Source organism: Nerophis lumbriciformis, linkage group LG26 (genome assembly GCF_033978685.3).
Source record: "Nerophis lumbriciformis linkage group LG26, RoL_Nlum_v2.1, whole genome shotgun sequence".
In the NCBI taxonomy this organism is placed as follows: Eukaryota; Metazoa; Chordata; class Actinopteri; order Syngnathiformes; family Syngnathidae; genus Nerophis; species Nerophis lumbriciformis.
In genome coordinates, this window is record NC_084573.2 from 9,889,451 (window position 1) to 9,906,423 (window position 16,973).

General features: G+C 34.9%; 2 protein-coding genes across 6 annotated transcripts in view; one reads left to right on the forward strand and one right to left on the reverse strand.

The window, feature by feature from the left end:
• Positions 1-3,583, forward strand: part of LOC133623925 (kinesin-like protein KIF13B) — a 110,724-nt gene extending 107,141 nt beyond the window's left edge. For both annotated transcript variants that reach the window (XM_072916250.1, XM_061987416.2), the window contains exon 41: positions 1,843-3,583. In XM_072916250.1, coding sequence (XP_072772351.1) covers positions 1,843-2,102 — 260 coding nt within the window. In that variant the 3' untranslated portion in view covers positions 2,103-3,583. The remainder of the gene's footprint in view (positions 1-1,842) is intronic.
• Positions 3,584-6,775: 3,192 nt separating this feature from the next.
• Positions 6,776-16,973, reverse strand: part of LOC133623927 (homeobox-containing protein 1-like) — a 61,499-nt gene continuing 51,301 nt past the window's right edge. For 2 of the 4 annotated variants that reach the window (XM_061987421.2, XM_061987419.2), the window contains exons 8-10: positions 15,728-15,819; positions 15,426-15,509; positions 6,776-13,871 (exon numbers count right to left, since the gene is read on the reverse strand). In XM_061987421.2, the coding sequence (XP_061843405.1) occupies positions 13,728-13,871; positions 15,426-15,509; positions 15,728-15,819 (320 nt within the window). In that variant the 3' untranslated portion in view covers positions 6,776-13,727. Of the gene's footprint in view, positions 13,872-15,425; positions 15,510-15,727; positions 15,823-16,973 lie in introns of all 4 variants that reach the window. The other 2 variants (XM_061987420.2, XM_061987418.2) reach the window with 1 other exon arrangement.

A 16,973-nucleotide genomic window follows, 5' to 3' on the forward strand; every position in this document is an offset into this window, starting at 1 on the left:
TACCTATTTATTTGTGTTAGTGGTTAAATGTGTTTCAATGCAATGTTACATTGTTATGTGTGTTACCTGGTTTTGTGTATTACAGTGTAGTGTTACATGGTTGTGTGTTATAGTTTAGTGTTATGGGGTTATGTGTTACAGTCTAGTGTTACCTGGATGTGTGTGTTATTGTAGTGTTATCTGTGTAAGTGTTACATGGTTATGTGTGTTACAGTCTATTGTTACCTGGTTTTGTGTTAGTGGTTACATGTGTTACAATGCAATGTTACATGGTTGTGTGTTACAGTCTGGTTACATGTTTTTGTGTTTTAGTGTTACATGTGTTATAGGGTTGTGTGTTAATGTAGTGTTACCTGGTTATTTGTGTTAGTGTTACACGTGTTACATGGTTGTGTGTTACAGGGTAGTGTTACCTGGTTATTTGTGTTTGTGTTACATGGTTATCTGTGTTACAGTGTTGTTACCTGGTTATTTGTTTTAGTGTTACATGGTTATGTGTGTTACAATTTAGTGTTACCTGGTTATATGTGTTGCAGTCTATCCATCCATCCATCCATAGTGTTATCTATTTATTTGTGTTAGTGGTTAAATGTGTTACAATGCAATGTTACATGGTTATGTGTGTTACAGTCTGGTGTTACCTGGTTTTGTGTATTACAGTGTAGTGTTACTGGTTACATGTGTTACAATGTAGTGTTACAGTCTAGTGTTGCCTGGATTTGTGTGTTAGTGTAGTGTTACCTGGTTATCTGTGTAAGTGTTACAGTCTATTGTTACCTGGTTTTGTGTTAGTGGTTACATGTGTTACAATGCAATGTTACATGGTTGTGTGTTACAGTCTAGTTACCTGTTTTTGTGTTAGTGTAGTGTTACTTGGTTATTTGTGTTAGTGTTACATGGTTGTGTGTTACAGGGTAGTGTTACCTGGTTATTTGTGTTAGTGTTGCCTGGTTATTTGTGTTAGTGTTACACGTGTTACATGGTTGTTTGTTACAGGGTAGTGTTACCTAGTTATTTGTGGTTGTGTTACATGGTTATCTGTGTTGTTACCTGGTTATTTGTTTTAGTGTTACATGGTTATGTGTGTTACATGGTTTTGTGTGTTGCAGTCTAGTGTTACCTATTTATTTGTGTTAGTGGTTAAATGTGTTACAATGCAATGTTACATGGTTATGTGTGTTACAGTCTGGTGTTACCTGGATTTGTATGTTACAGTGTAGTGTTACCTGGTTATCTGTGTGTTACATGGTTATGTGTGTTAGTCTATTGTTACCTGGTTTTGTGTTAGTGGTTACATGTGTTACAATGCAATGTTACATGGCTGTGTGTTACAGTCTAGTTACCTGTTTTTGTGTTAGTGTAGTGTTACTTGGTTATTTGTTTTAGTGTTACATGTGTTACAGGGTTGTGTGTTAGTGTAGTGTTACCTGTGTTACAGTGTTGTTACCTGGTTATTTGTTTTACTGTTACATGGTTGTGTTAGTGTAGTGTTACCTGGTTATTTGTGTTAGTGTTACAATGTAGTTTTACCCGGTTACTTTGCATAGTGAGTTGAATAACTGTTAATACTTCCTGTTATTGATACATAGCACGGTAAACTTTATGCTTCATTGTCACAGATGTATCATATTTGATCAACTTCTATATTCTGGGAGAAAAAGCAGGAATTTTCTACAAAAAAAAAACAACTTTTGGAAATTAAAAAAAAGTAAAATATGCGGTGAGGTGAATGCTGAATCCACCTTTTTTGTATTTACAGCATTTCCTGTTTATGAAGTGGATTATTTTGTGTGTTTGAAAGAATGTTGAGCATCACTAATAGTCCGCTTGTGTTTGTCACAGGAAGGAATGACGGTTCTGTTAGTGGCAAACACTACTTCCACTGTAACCCTGGTTACGGAGTCCTCGTACGGCCGGACCGGCTGAATCCTGGCGGCGCCAAACGCCGGCGCCAGCATCACAAGCGTCGCAGTGCCAATTTATCAGGCTCCGCATCCAACTTGGCGGCTCTCGCCAAAGGTGAAAGTGCAACCACGTCTACATCCACATCCACATCCACATCTACATCTACTTGCAACAGCGGTGAAGAACACAAGTTTTGATAGAGTCAAACATGAATAATTGAACACAGTAGAACTACTTCCTGTCAGCTACCAGGTATGTAAACTAGTCCTGTGTGTACTAGTCATACATCTATTTGAACTAGTTCTGTGTACTAGTTTGATAATTATGTGAACTAGTCCTACATCTATGTGAACTAGTCCTGTGTGTACTAGTTCTACATCTATGTGTACTAGTCAGAACTAGTTCACTTAGCTGGATGTGTACTAGTTGTACATTTATGTGAACTAGCCCTGTGTGTACTAGTCATACATCTGAATTAGTCCTACGTCTATGTGAACAAGTCCTGTGTGTACTAGTCATACATCTATTTGAACTACTACTAGTTTGATATTTATGTAAACTAGTCCGTGTACTAGTCCTACATCTGTGTGTACTAGTCCTACATCTATGTGAACTAGTCCTACAGCTTTGTGTACTAGTTCTAGTTCTATGTGTACTAGTCAGAACTAGTACACATACATCTATGTGAACTAGTTCTGACTAGTACACATAGAACTAGTTCACATAGCTGTATGTGTACTAGTTGTACATTTGTGAACTAGTCCTGTGTGTACTAGTCCTACATCTATGTGAACTAGTTCTCACTAGTACACATAGATGTAGGACTAGTACACTTCTATGTGTACTAGTCCTACATTTATGTGAACTAGTTGTGTACTAGTCAGAACTAGTTCACATAGCTGTAGGACTAGTTCACAAATGTAGAACTAGTACACATACATCTATGTGTACTAGTTGTACATTTATGTGAACTAGTCCTACAGCTATGTAAACTAGTCCTGTTTACTAGTTTAACATTTATGTGAACTAGTTCTGTGTACTAGTACTACATCTATGTGAACAGGTCTACATTTATGTAAACTAGTTCTACATCCATGTGTACTTAATACATGTGTACTAGTACTAAATCTATGTGGACTATTACTACATCTACGTGTACTATTAATGAATCTATGTAGACTAGTTCTGCATCAACGTGGACTATTACTACATCCATGTAAACTATACATGTATGTGTACTATTACTACTATGTGGACAAGTACTACAGCTATGTGTACGAGAACTACATTTGTGTACTATTACTACAGCTATGTGTGCTATTGATACACACGTGTACTAGTTCTACAACTGTACTATTTGTACATGTGTAGAAAGAAGTCATGCGTTGTTGATGAATCATGCTGAAGTTGTAATTCTGGTACATGTGCATCAGCAGTCAGTGATGCTGACAAATGCTTTTATTGTGATAGATTTGTTCAAATGTTGCTTTGTATGTATGTGTGTGTGTGTGCCTTGACATGACAGTTTTTGTATTTACAAACTACTTTTTTAAACGGTGCAATCTTTCTAATCAGGTTATGGACTCAAATATGTGTGTCACTTTTTTTGTAAGTTGCTGATTTGTTCCAACTTGATTTATGATGACTAAGCAATAAAGTCAGATCTTTGCCAAATGTCCCAACATGTAATATGATTTGTTCTTCTGGGTGTAAAGGAAGTACCTTTGATGGGAACATGTCTCTTCACGTTGTCCACCTCCGTCCCCACATGGCTCTCTGCTGCCACCCAGTGGCTGCCTGTGGATATTAGCATGCAACAGCAACCATATATATATATATATAGATAGATATATATATATAGAAATATATATAAAGATATATATATAGACATAGAGATATATATCTATATATAGATATCTATATATATACCTATAGATATATATATATATAGATATCTATATATATCGATATAGATATCTATATATAGATATATATCTCTGTCTATATATATATCTTTATATATATATATTTCTATATATATATCTATAGATATATATATAGATATATATATCTATATATATTTCTATATATATCTATAGATATATATATAGATATATATATCTATATATATATATAGATATATATAGATATAGATATATATCTATATATATATAAATCTATATATATATATATATATATATATATATATAGATATATATATCTATATATATTTCTATATATATCTATAGATATATATATAGATATATATATCTATATATATATATATAGATATATATATCTATATATATATATAGATAGATATAGATATATATCTATATATATATATAAATCTATATATAGATAGATATAGATATATATCTATATATATATATATATATAAATCTATATATAGATATATATATCTATATATAGATATATATATATATCTATATATAGATATATCTATATACATCTATAGATATATATAGATATATATATATATCTATCTATAGATATATATATATCTATATCTATATATAGATATATATATATAGATATATATAGATATATATATATATATATCTATAGATATATATATATCTATATCTATATATAGATATATATATAGATATATATACATCCATATATATATATATATATATATAGATATATAAATATCTATATACATATATATATCTATAGATATATATATATATACTGTATATATATATACAGTACATACATATACTGTATGTAAATATACATACATACTGTATATATGTACACATGTATACATACATACACATTTTTATACATACATATGTGTATATATACATATATGTATGTATATGTACATATATATATACACATACACATATATATATATACATATACACACACACACACACATATATATATATATACACATGTATATATATATATGTATATATACACATACATATATATACGTATGTATATATATGTATGTATATACAGTATATATATATATATATAAATTGCTACATAAATAAACTTAACTGAACATACAGTATATACACATATATATTCACATACATATATTGTACATATATACACACATATTTATACATAGAAAATAAACCTATCTATATATATATACACACACACAAACATATATATTCATATATATGCATATATATACACATACATCTGTACATATTTACATACATATATGTATACATACACATGTATACATACATATACGTATATATACATACATATATGTATACATACAGTATATATACATACATATATATGTATATATACACATACATATATGTATATATACACATACATATATGTATACATACACATGTATACATACATATATGTATACATACATATATATGTATACATACATACACATATATGTATACATACATATATATGTATATATACATACATATATGTATATATACATGTATATATACACATATATGTATACATACATATATATGTATATATACATACATATATATGTATACATACACATATATGTATACATACATATATATGTATATATACATACATATATATGTATACATACACATATATGTATACATACATATATGTATACATACATATATATGTATATATACACATACATATATGTATATATACATACATACATATATGTATATATACATACATATATGTATATATACATACATATATGTATATATACATACATATATGTATATATACATATATGTATGTATATATATACACATATATATGTATATATACATATATATGTATATATAGATGCATACATATGTGTATATACATACATATGTATATATACATACATACATATACATATGTAATATATACATACATATGTATATATACATACATATATATGTACATACATATATGTATGTATATATACATATATACATACATATATGTATATCATACATGTATATATAAATACATACATGCACACATATGTATGTATATATACGTACATATATATGCATATATACGTAAATATATATGCATATATACGTACATATATGTACATATACACGTACATATATGCATATACATACATATGTATATATAGATACATATGTATATATATATACATATATGTATATATAGATACATATATGTATATATAGATACATGTATATATACATACAAATAATACATATACAACACAGTATCTCACAAAAGCGAGCACACGTCTAACATTTAAGTACGATTTTTTTTTTTTATTATCGTAGATCTTCATAATACTATACAATTGCACTTGAATGTACTGCACTTTAGAGTCAATGTACTGCTTGCATTACAGTATAGAAAAGTACACAAGCCAGTATCGTGTGAACTGCTGGCAACACAAAACGATGGAGGCTGCACGAGTGCTGCCGACATTGAGGATCCGCGGTTCAAATGAGGGAAAGGTGAACGGCTGACATGTGAGGTGGACTCATTTTTGAAATTCTACTGTCGATATTCAGTTTGAATCCACGACGTGAGACAGATCTGCTTTCATTGATATAGCTTTATTCTCTTGTACATGATATATATATATATATATCTATATATATATTTATGTGTGTGTGTGTGTGTGTGTGTGTGTGTATATACCATACTAAAACACAGGGTGAAAAAATGAACAAAGAAACTGTACAAAAATGTATATATACTACATATCTTAATTACAGAACAGTCTACTGTCCAAAAAAGGCACTAAATTCCAAAATGGGCAATACAGTCAAATTGAACGTAAAGTAGCTTTTGAGTTGGATGGGGATCGGGTGTTGCGCAACAGGGGCGTGTCACATGGAGACCCTGGCGCAGCCGGCAGAGCAGAAGAAGCACGACTACTGACTGGACTACGCTTCCATTTCATTCTCCAAATATCTTTTGGTGTATCGTCCATCCAACAACTCCACTCTCCAAGTTCAACGCATCCAAATATGTCTTCTAAAGAATATTTGATGCAGAAATGCTCCCGTGTTAATGAAGACAACAATAAAAGGCAAAAATGTACAATAAAGTTACTTTTCCTGGCCAAACTATTTCCATCTTTGACGCATTTTGTTCACACAAACGCTTTGTTTTGTAGCGAACATCTCAATAATACTCTACTTTTATTGTGAAGGACCCGCACCGCAGTTATTTTTTGGTGTTTTTCTTGCTCATGTTTCATTTTCAAGCGACAATTGTCAACGTTAGCTTAAGGTGACGAGTTCGTGTGGAGAAATAACACTTCAAAGACGCAGTAAGGTGCATGGAGGTCATCGCCACAAACGAGGAGTGTTAATTAAAATATGGCAACCCTAATCACTCTTTCAGTTTGCACGTTAGCCTTCAAGAGGATTTCTCTATTTTCATCCTGTTTGAACACCTGTGCAGTATTCCACATCGTTAACTGGCACACAAATAGTGGAAGGAAACATTCACACTTTGGGAGAAACTCCTTAGAGAACAGTTTAGAAAACAATTTGTCTCGCACTTCCTGTTTCAGATTTCCGGTGAAAAGGTGTGTTCATTTTGTGTGGGGAACATTCTGGAGTTCGGAAGTAAGCAGAAGAGCACAAAATAAAAAAAAGTGTGCATTTACTTTGATGCTGTGGTAGAAACCAGGTTAATACTGCCGTGCTTTTACTTTGAAATCTCCTTTGCACTGGACAGGAAGCCACAGTGTGTATTTTAGCGCGGTTAGATGAAATACTAATAGTAACACGTGTCTTAGTAATCCGAAGAGTCGACTTAATAGGAGACAATCGTGGTTTAAAGAATGCCATTTGCTTTGTTTAGCTGAGAAGATGCCAAGTCGTCAGGAAGGTTTGTCCTTCAGTGGGACTTGCATATTAAATATGAGCTCATGGTATCGACTGTGATGATGTCATCACCACAAAACTATCAAAAGTGGTAGGAAAGTTCCTCAAATGACTAAAACAGCGTGTTTTCCACTTTGTGTTATTCATAAAAACAGCATTCTTCAGTCCTGACGGGCAAAGTCATCACGTTGGAATTTGATGGAGGGCAAAGTCTGCATTCAACGGCACAACAAGAGAACTTCCCAAAAGGGGGCGGGGACTGTAGGCCGCGATCTGATGCTCGGTGTCGGTATCAGTTCGATACAGGCCAGATTTAGTTCATCAAACCTCCGATCAGATCCTAAATAGCACAATAGAAGATATCATTTCATGGAAGCAGCTGAAATGAACTAAAGGTCACTTAGCATCGTTACCATGACAACCATGTCAATCAACATCAATACCATGTCATATATATTCATTAGCACCGTTGCCACGACAACTGTCAACTAGCATCATTACCATGACAACCATGTCAACTAGCATCGTTACCATAAATATGTTAATTAGCATCGCTGGCATGACAACCATGTCATCTAGCAACATTACCATAAATATGTTAATTGCATGGTTACCATGACAACTATGTCAATTAGCATCAATACTATAACAACTATGTCAATTAGCATTGTTACCATGACAACTGTCAATTAGCATCAATACCATGACAACTGTCAATTAGCATCAATACCATGACAACTATGTTAATTAGCATGGTTACCATGACAACTGTCAATTAGCATCAATACCATGACAACTATGTCAATTAGCATCAATACCATGACAACTATGTCGATTAGCATTGTTACCATGACAACTATGTCAATTAGCATCAATACCATGACAACTATGTTAATTAGCATGGTTACCATGACAACTGTCAATTAGCATCAATACCATGACAACTATGTCAATTAGCATCAATACCATGACAACTATGTCAATTAGCATTGTTACCATGACAACTATGTCAATTAGCATCAATACCATGACAACTATGTTAATTAGCATGGTTACCATGACAACGGTCAATTGGCATCAATACCATGACAACTATGTTGATTAGCATTGTTACCATGACAACTATGTCAACTAGCATCAATACCATAACAACAGTGTCAATTAGCATCGTTACCATGACAACTATGATAATTAGCATCATTACCATGACAACTATGTCAACTAGCATCAATGCTATAACAACTATGTTAATTAGCATCAATACCATGAGAACTGTTGATTAGCATCGTTACCATGTCAACTAGCAACATTACCATAACTACGTTAATTAGCATGGTTACCATGACAACTATGTCAATTAGCATCAATACCATAACAACTATGTCAATTAGCATCAATACCATAACAACTATGTCACTTAGCCTTGTTACCATGACAACTATGTCAATTAGCATCAATACCATGACAACAATGTCACTTAGCCTTGTTACCATGACAACTATGTCAATTAGCATCAATACCATGACAACTATGTTAATTAGCATTGTTACCATGACAACTATGTCAATTACCATCGGATGGAATACCATGACAACTATGTTGATTAGCATTGTTACCATGACAACTATGTCAACTAGCATCAATACCATAACAACAGTGTCAATTAGCATCGTTACCATGACAACTATGTTAATTAGCGTCATTACCATGACAACTATGTCAACTAGCATCAATGCCATAACAACTATGTTAATTAGCATTGTTACCATGACAACTATGTCATCTAGCATTGATACCACAACTATGTAATTAGCATCGATACATGACCATTATGTTAATCAGCATCGTTACCATGACAACCATGTCAACTAGCATGATTACCATGACAACCATGTCAACTAGCATGATTACCATGTCAACTAGCATCAGTACCATGACAACCATATCAACTAGCATCGTTACCATGACAACTATGTCAATTAGCATCAGTAACATGACAACTATGTCAATTAGCATCGCAACCATGACAACAATGTCAACTGGCATCGTTGCCAAAACAACTATGTTAATTAGCATCGTTACCATGTCATCTAGCATCGTTACCATGACAACTATGTTAATTAGCATCGTTACCATGACAACCATATTAGTTAGCATCGTTACCATGTCATCTCGCATCGTTACCATGACAACTGTGTTAGTTAGCATCGTTACAATTTCATCTAGCATCGTTACCATGACAACCATGCATTGTTGCCATGATAGCTATGTCAACTAACATGGATACCATGACAACTATGTCAACTAACATCGTTACCATGACAACTATGTCAACTAACATCGTTACCATGACAACTATGTCATCTAGCATCGTTACCATGACAACTATGTTAATTAGCATTGTTACCATGACAACCATATTAGTTAGGATCGTTACCATGTCATCTAGCATCGTTACCATGACAACTGTGTTAGTTAGCATCGTTACCATGACAACCATGCATTGTTGCCATGATAATTATGTCAACTAACATGGATACCATGACAACTATGTCAACTAACATCGTTACCATGACAACTATGTCAACTAACATGGATAACATGACAACTATGTTCATTAGCATCGTTACTATGACAACCATGTCAGCTAACATCGATACCATAACAACTATGTCGATTAGCATCGTTACCATGACAACCATGCCAACTACGTTACTTTAACAGCGGTGTCTCAAAAGGACAGAATGTAGAATGCTTGTCCAATAACTGGCAAGCTACCGGTTCTAATCCCGCCTCCTGACCACCCGTCACTGCTGACGTGTCCTTGGGCAAGACACTTGACCGTTAATGGATGCTTCACTGCCCAGGATTCTGACCTACCACATTGACACACCATGTTTGCCCACAATCAAGTTCCCAAGACAACTTTTTTCTGTCAAAGTGAGAATAAAAATGATCCTCTCTTCAAGAGTTGACAGTCAACAAGTCTAAAGAAGAAGTTGAATGTGTGCACCTTCAGAGAAGATTCCATTATTGACATCATCGTCCATGCAGGAACACACATGCAACTGTGCTAATGCAACTTCTAATTCAAGGAAAACTACACTTCTTTGGAATGTGTCTATCATTCACCATCTTTATGCGAGACAAGAACATATGTTTATATTTTAGTGCCTTCTAAATCGTAAAACATCTGCTAGCAAGAGGCAGCTGACAATGCAGGTCATGTGATTAATTATTTGGCCTATAAACACCTATGTTTTATTTACAGTACATTCCGTGACATGCATATTAACTAAGCTAAAGCTAAATTGTTATTGTAGGGGCTAACATTAAGGAACTACTTTTCTGGCGTAGGGACACAGTCTTGCTCACATTGCTCATACGACCACCAGCTTTATCGCCTGGCAGTTTGCCAAAGTTAACGCTAGATGAATAATCATGCATCTCACATGTGTACGGCAGAAGCTCACAGCAATTAGTTGGTCAACATCGAAAATTCCACGCGCTTTGCTAAAAATATTAGCAACATTAGAGACATTAGACAACATCGCAAGAAAGACTTAGCCAGATGCTTGTTTGCTGGCAGCATTTTTTCACCAATGGAGTGGTGATTATGTCGAAGTCCTCATCTAAACGGGGAATGCAAGTGCTGAAAGATATAAACATCCCATCTGTCTTTACCCCAGTGAGAGCAGACATTGTAGAGTAAGTGATTGTTTTATTATGTTCTTGTTTAGCACTTAGCAATAATTCTTAGTGTTTGACTAAAGCTGCTGCAGCTTCTAAAACTTGTAGATCATATTCGGGCTCAAAAATATATGTTTCTGGATCATCATGTGTCCTAAAGTAGTCTTTGTTGTCTCTCAAGTCTGCCATGATTAGTAGTCTTGTTGACAAGGAAGTAGCAAATGTTGCTATGCTATGTAGCATGATGAATGTTACTACATGACATATATACTTATAGCATGTTTATAAAAATGTGTTGGTTGTTTTTTTACTTTTTAAAAAGAGGTGTGTTCTTGTCTCACATAAGGATTATGAAAAATAGACAGAAACGTTTTCCTGTATGTTTTGTTTTTTGCTGCCATTGCAATTAATGCCACATTATTGTACACCGGAACTAAAATTGCTTTTTTTTCTCCTTCAAGTTGAACTGTTGCAAGGACTAACAGAACTAAGGTAAATAATATAGATTGCTTACAAATCTAGTCATCTAAGAGGAGGGTTGGTATGGGGTACGAAAGGGACCGAACACTACTGCCTGCCAATCAAATGTTCCATTCATCCGGAAGCTTCTCTTACCAGTAATTGCACGATGAGTGTTTGGAGTACAAACAGTAGGTAAGGTAGTATTTGTGCCTCATTCCTGTGAGAATCCTGCATGTGACCGAAGTGTTAAGGCAGGGGTGTCCAAACCTTTTGACTTGGGGGGGCCCGCATTGGGCTAAAGAAACTTGCAACAATACATATATAGCCTATACATATGTGTACAAATTATATTAATATAGTGTATATATGATTAATAATCAAAATTATTAGATATTAAGAGTACCGTATTTTTCGGACTATAAGTCGCAGTTTTTTTTCATACTCAGGAGCGACTTATGTGTGAAATTATTAACACATTAGCGTAAAATATCAAATAATATTATTCATCTCATTCACGTAAGAGACTAGACGTATAAGATTTCATGGGATTTAGCGATTAGGAGTGACAGATTGTTTGGTAAACGTATAGCATGTTCTATATGTTATAGTTATTTGAATGACTCTTACCATAATATGTTACGTTAACATACCAGTTGGTTATTTATGCCTCATATAACGTACACTTATTCAGCCTGTTGTTCACTATTCTTTATTTATTTTAAATTGCCTTTCAAATGTCTATTCTTGGTGTTGGCTTTTATCAAATAAATTTCCCCAAAAAATGCGACTTATACTCCAGTGCGACTTATATATGTTTTTTTCCTTCTTTATTATGCATTTTCGGCCGGTGCAACTTATAATCCGAAAAATACGGTATGTGAAAGTTGGACTCCTACCTTGTTTACGTCCTTTATTTATGACCTTCTTAAAGTTGTGCAATCAATCAGAAATATCAAGCAGCTAAAATGCACCAAACATGGATAAGCGTGGAGAGTGTGTTTTGCATTTTTCCCCATCATGCTTTGTAATTTATTTAAATGGGTGTCATTTTGAATTTGTGTTTGGACTTTTTTTTTTAGAATATCCACAAAGTTTAGTGGGCAGGTTGTGTTATGTGTGAGCATGTGTGTTGACTTTTTGAGTTGGTTGCATTTTTTTTTTTTTTGCACCATGACTGGGAGTGGTTGTCTGGATTGGGTCATATAAGTTGATGCTGTGCTGTACTCACTTGAAACTGCAATTCATGGTCATTGACTTGACTTACGCACATTGACCACACGATGACGGAAAATTTGCAGCAATCGAGATAGTCTGATATTTAAAACTAACCTGGAAACACCCCCGGACTTTATCAAATTCACTTGGCCTGCAAGCCGTAGTTTGGACACTCCTGCATTAAGCAGTGGGCTCAAACAACCACCAGGTAGCAGACAATAGTCTTTTGGACTTCTCAGGTGGGTCGTCACGCTTGAGGTGAAGGATGAGGCAAAAGTACAACCTTACCGACCGTAGCTAGGTAGCACACGTGTAGTTCCAAATATCTTATATACAGTACACCTTTTCTTTTGAAGTTGACGCTGAGTTAGACTGAGAGAGAACCGGCTCAGACGACCAGGCTTTGGAGGTAAAGGAGGGGTGTGGGTCAGGAAAAGTAAAGGGACTAGAACAAGGACTAGAACCACAGATCTTTGCTCTTCTCTTCCCTCCACATATTTTAAAGACTTTGTCTTTAGTGGTTTGATTAGATATCAGGTTAGTGTGGACTTTCACATTATTTCTTGAAATCCTCCCCTTCTTTCCGCTTCCTCCCCCCTCACAACTTTCCTGCGCGGCTCAATCGTCCTCCAGAGCCTCGGTCTTGATGTCGCCAGGGACTCCTCCGGTTCTGGACAGTGCCAGGATGGTGTGGTTGACGGCGGCCATCTCCACAGCCAAGGAGATGGGGTCCTGGTGCTCGCTGTGGGCGGCGCTGTCCTCCTGGTGGGAAGTACGTACGTCACCACTTGAGGCGCTGTGGTTTCAAAATAAAAGCATGTTTTCCCTGCAGAACTCTGTGGCTCCCCCTATGGGTTGTGTTCTAAATGTTTGCAGACCTTTGAAGATGTGCTTCCTGCTGTATGACTACATTGGTTATTAAAAAAGGCAATAAATATAGCCATGAAAGTTCAATATTAATGTTGCGTGAATCAAATTAGGAACGTCTAAAATGAGGGGGGTCCAAAATTTTTCCACTGAAAAATCTAAACATGCGGACATTTTTCATTTTCAAAACCAATGCAATCTATAATTTATATTTTTTTTACCTTTAGATTCCCCTCAAGTTTGGTCCAAGGGACACGTAAGGGTCTCAGTCAAGAAATCAAAGGTTATTTTTTTATTTGTAACGCTTAAGTCTCTAGATCAACTTCAGGTCTATCTGTCGATAAAGTTATTTTTTTTTAAATGTTTTATGCCCTTTTTGTGAAAACCCGGTCTTTTATGGCAAAAACACAAAACATGCAATCTTTTCCCCCAAAAAGATTTCAAAGTGGAATATTTGATGTCAGGTAATTAGAGCCTTATATAGGTCAATAATTCATACCGACATTGATGAGTAATGACAGTTTAAACAAATCTCACTGAAATTCTTGGGGATCCAAAAGGGCCCACTCATCAGTGTTAAAAATTATACTTTTTATTTGTATTTTACTTTCACCGCTTAAATCTCTAGATCAACTTCAAATCTATACGTCCTTTATAAATGTTTAATATGTTTTCATGTTTTTGCCCCGTCAAAGAAACCCAAAATATGTATTAATTCCCCCCAAAAATATTTCACAGTTTTTGATGTGATGTGGACTTTCTGTGTTCATATATTTTATTATTTCATCAAGCAGAGCTGCTGCGTTAATTGTGTTGTATATGCTGACTACAATGTCAAACCTAACATGCTTTTATTGTTAAGCTTACTTTGCACTCAGTGTGCACGTTTAATGCTGTGTACCAAAAATTCCGGACTATAAGCCTGTAGACTATAATGTCTATTGACATTTTGTGTTCGTTGGATTAATTTTTTTATTTTTTGCACCATGACTAGGGAAGGTTGTTTGCAATGGGTCATATAAAGAAATACTGCGCATGGGTCCATTCAGAGCATAATAAAAGGTCATTGACTAGGGAAAAACTCATATTGCCTACTGGAATATAGCAGCTTAAAAATGTTAAGACTTTTAGAATAAAGGCAAATTTTCTGTGGGCAAGATTACTTACTAAAATCTTGACGTCTCGCTGGCCAATTCGAAGACGTAGGCCGGCCATAGTTTGTACACCCCCGGTTTAGTGCGTCCTTTCAGATTTTAATGTGTCAGGGATGCAGGACGCGTACCTGGCAACATCACTGCATATACCGCAATAATATCATACTGTAAGATTTTGACACCGTTACAGCCCTATGACCTTAACAAGCACAACTCACATCGACAAAAATACATTTTACATTTTGTACAGCAGCTGCGATCCAAGCATGTCTTTCACAACTAAATGAGCAAGTACCTGTGTCGGTGAGGTGGGCTCCAGGCGGTAAAGGCCAAACGGTCGGCTGAGAGGTCTCTTGTCAAAATATGGCAGATCGCACGCCTTCAGGAGAAACATTCATTAAATATGATACAGTAAGTTAAATTCATACGATTTAGATGATCACTACCATCGTCTACTATTACTAATAGCGGAGTACGGCCTGCAGTGATAAAACAGTTCTTCTTCAGCATTTTGATCATCTATTATAGACTGAGATGTATTGTGACCACAAATATGAAAATATGACAATGGCGAGCAGCTCCAGATGTTACTCTTACCTGTTCGCTGAAATCGTTCCCGTCAATATCGTCGCTGTTGGAATGTCCGCCAGGACTCTGCACGTCTATTCCGTGACTCTCCAGGATTGTGGCTTCTTGGAGGAAAAGGAAGCATTGTAAGCTTTATTATCATCATTGCAGACACTAGTACACTAGTACAACACTATTACAGTCCTACGAAGATGCTGTGGCAAGACGTCATGTTGTGTAACTTCATGTTTTGTAACAAGGTTTTTGCAGGTGTTGGCAAATCCAACGTAATGCGTTTTAATGCAACTTAAAACCAATGTAATGTCCACGTCCTACTGCAGAATAGTTGTCTAGGCCAAAACTTACAATCATCTGTGTCAACATAATTGTAAGCATTTGTCAATGGCGATGTTAAATTGTTGAAAAGTTTACCATAATTGTGGCCAAATTAACCATTTTGAAAGCCAGAGACGAAGAAAAGAAACACGCACAGACGTAGCAATTTATCAAGTTCATTTTCATGTATCGTTCAATTCTTTGACTTATTGACCATCAGCCTTACAAGTGTAGGACTTTTTTAATGAACATTGTATTTAATGTTTTTTTATTGTCTTCAAATCCATCTAATGACTTGAATATTGTGTGCCTGTAACTATTAAACAAAGTACCCATGATTGTCACACACACACTAGGTGTGGCGAAATTATTCTCTGCATTTAACCCATCACCCTTGATCACCCCCTGGTAGGCGAGGGGAGTAGTGAGCAGCAGCGGTGGCCGCGCCCGGGAATCATTTTTGGTGTTTTAACCCCCAATTCCAACCCTTGATGCGGAGTGCCATGGAACCAACCACAAAACCCACGGTACGGATCATGTTAAGGTTGTGTTTAGTTTGGTGTACTATGTTGTTCTTTTTGTCACCCCCCAAATATCTCATATCCCAATAAGTCACCATTATTTATAAAGTATCACACAATTCTACCTAAAAAGCACTGAGCCTTGCAACAATGCTAACATGTATATTGATATAAATCCTCATCTGACAATTGTTCCCAGTATTTCAAGTCATAGCATAGTAATTATTACTGTGACATAACGGCATAATAGGTGCCTTAAGTAAAGGTTTTTAAGTAAAAAGGATGCATAAGTTATAATAACTATAGTATTAGAAGCTGTCAAGTGAATAAATTAACAATGACAATGTTTCAGATGCTACGACCTTGACATCAGTACTCACGTCAACAACATTAGCAAGATGTTTTTCTCTCGACTTTTG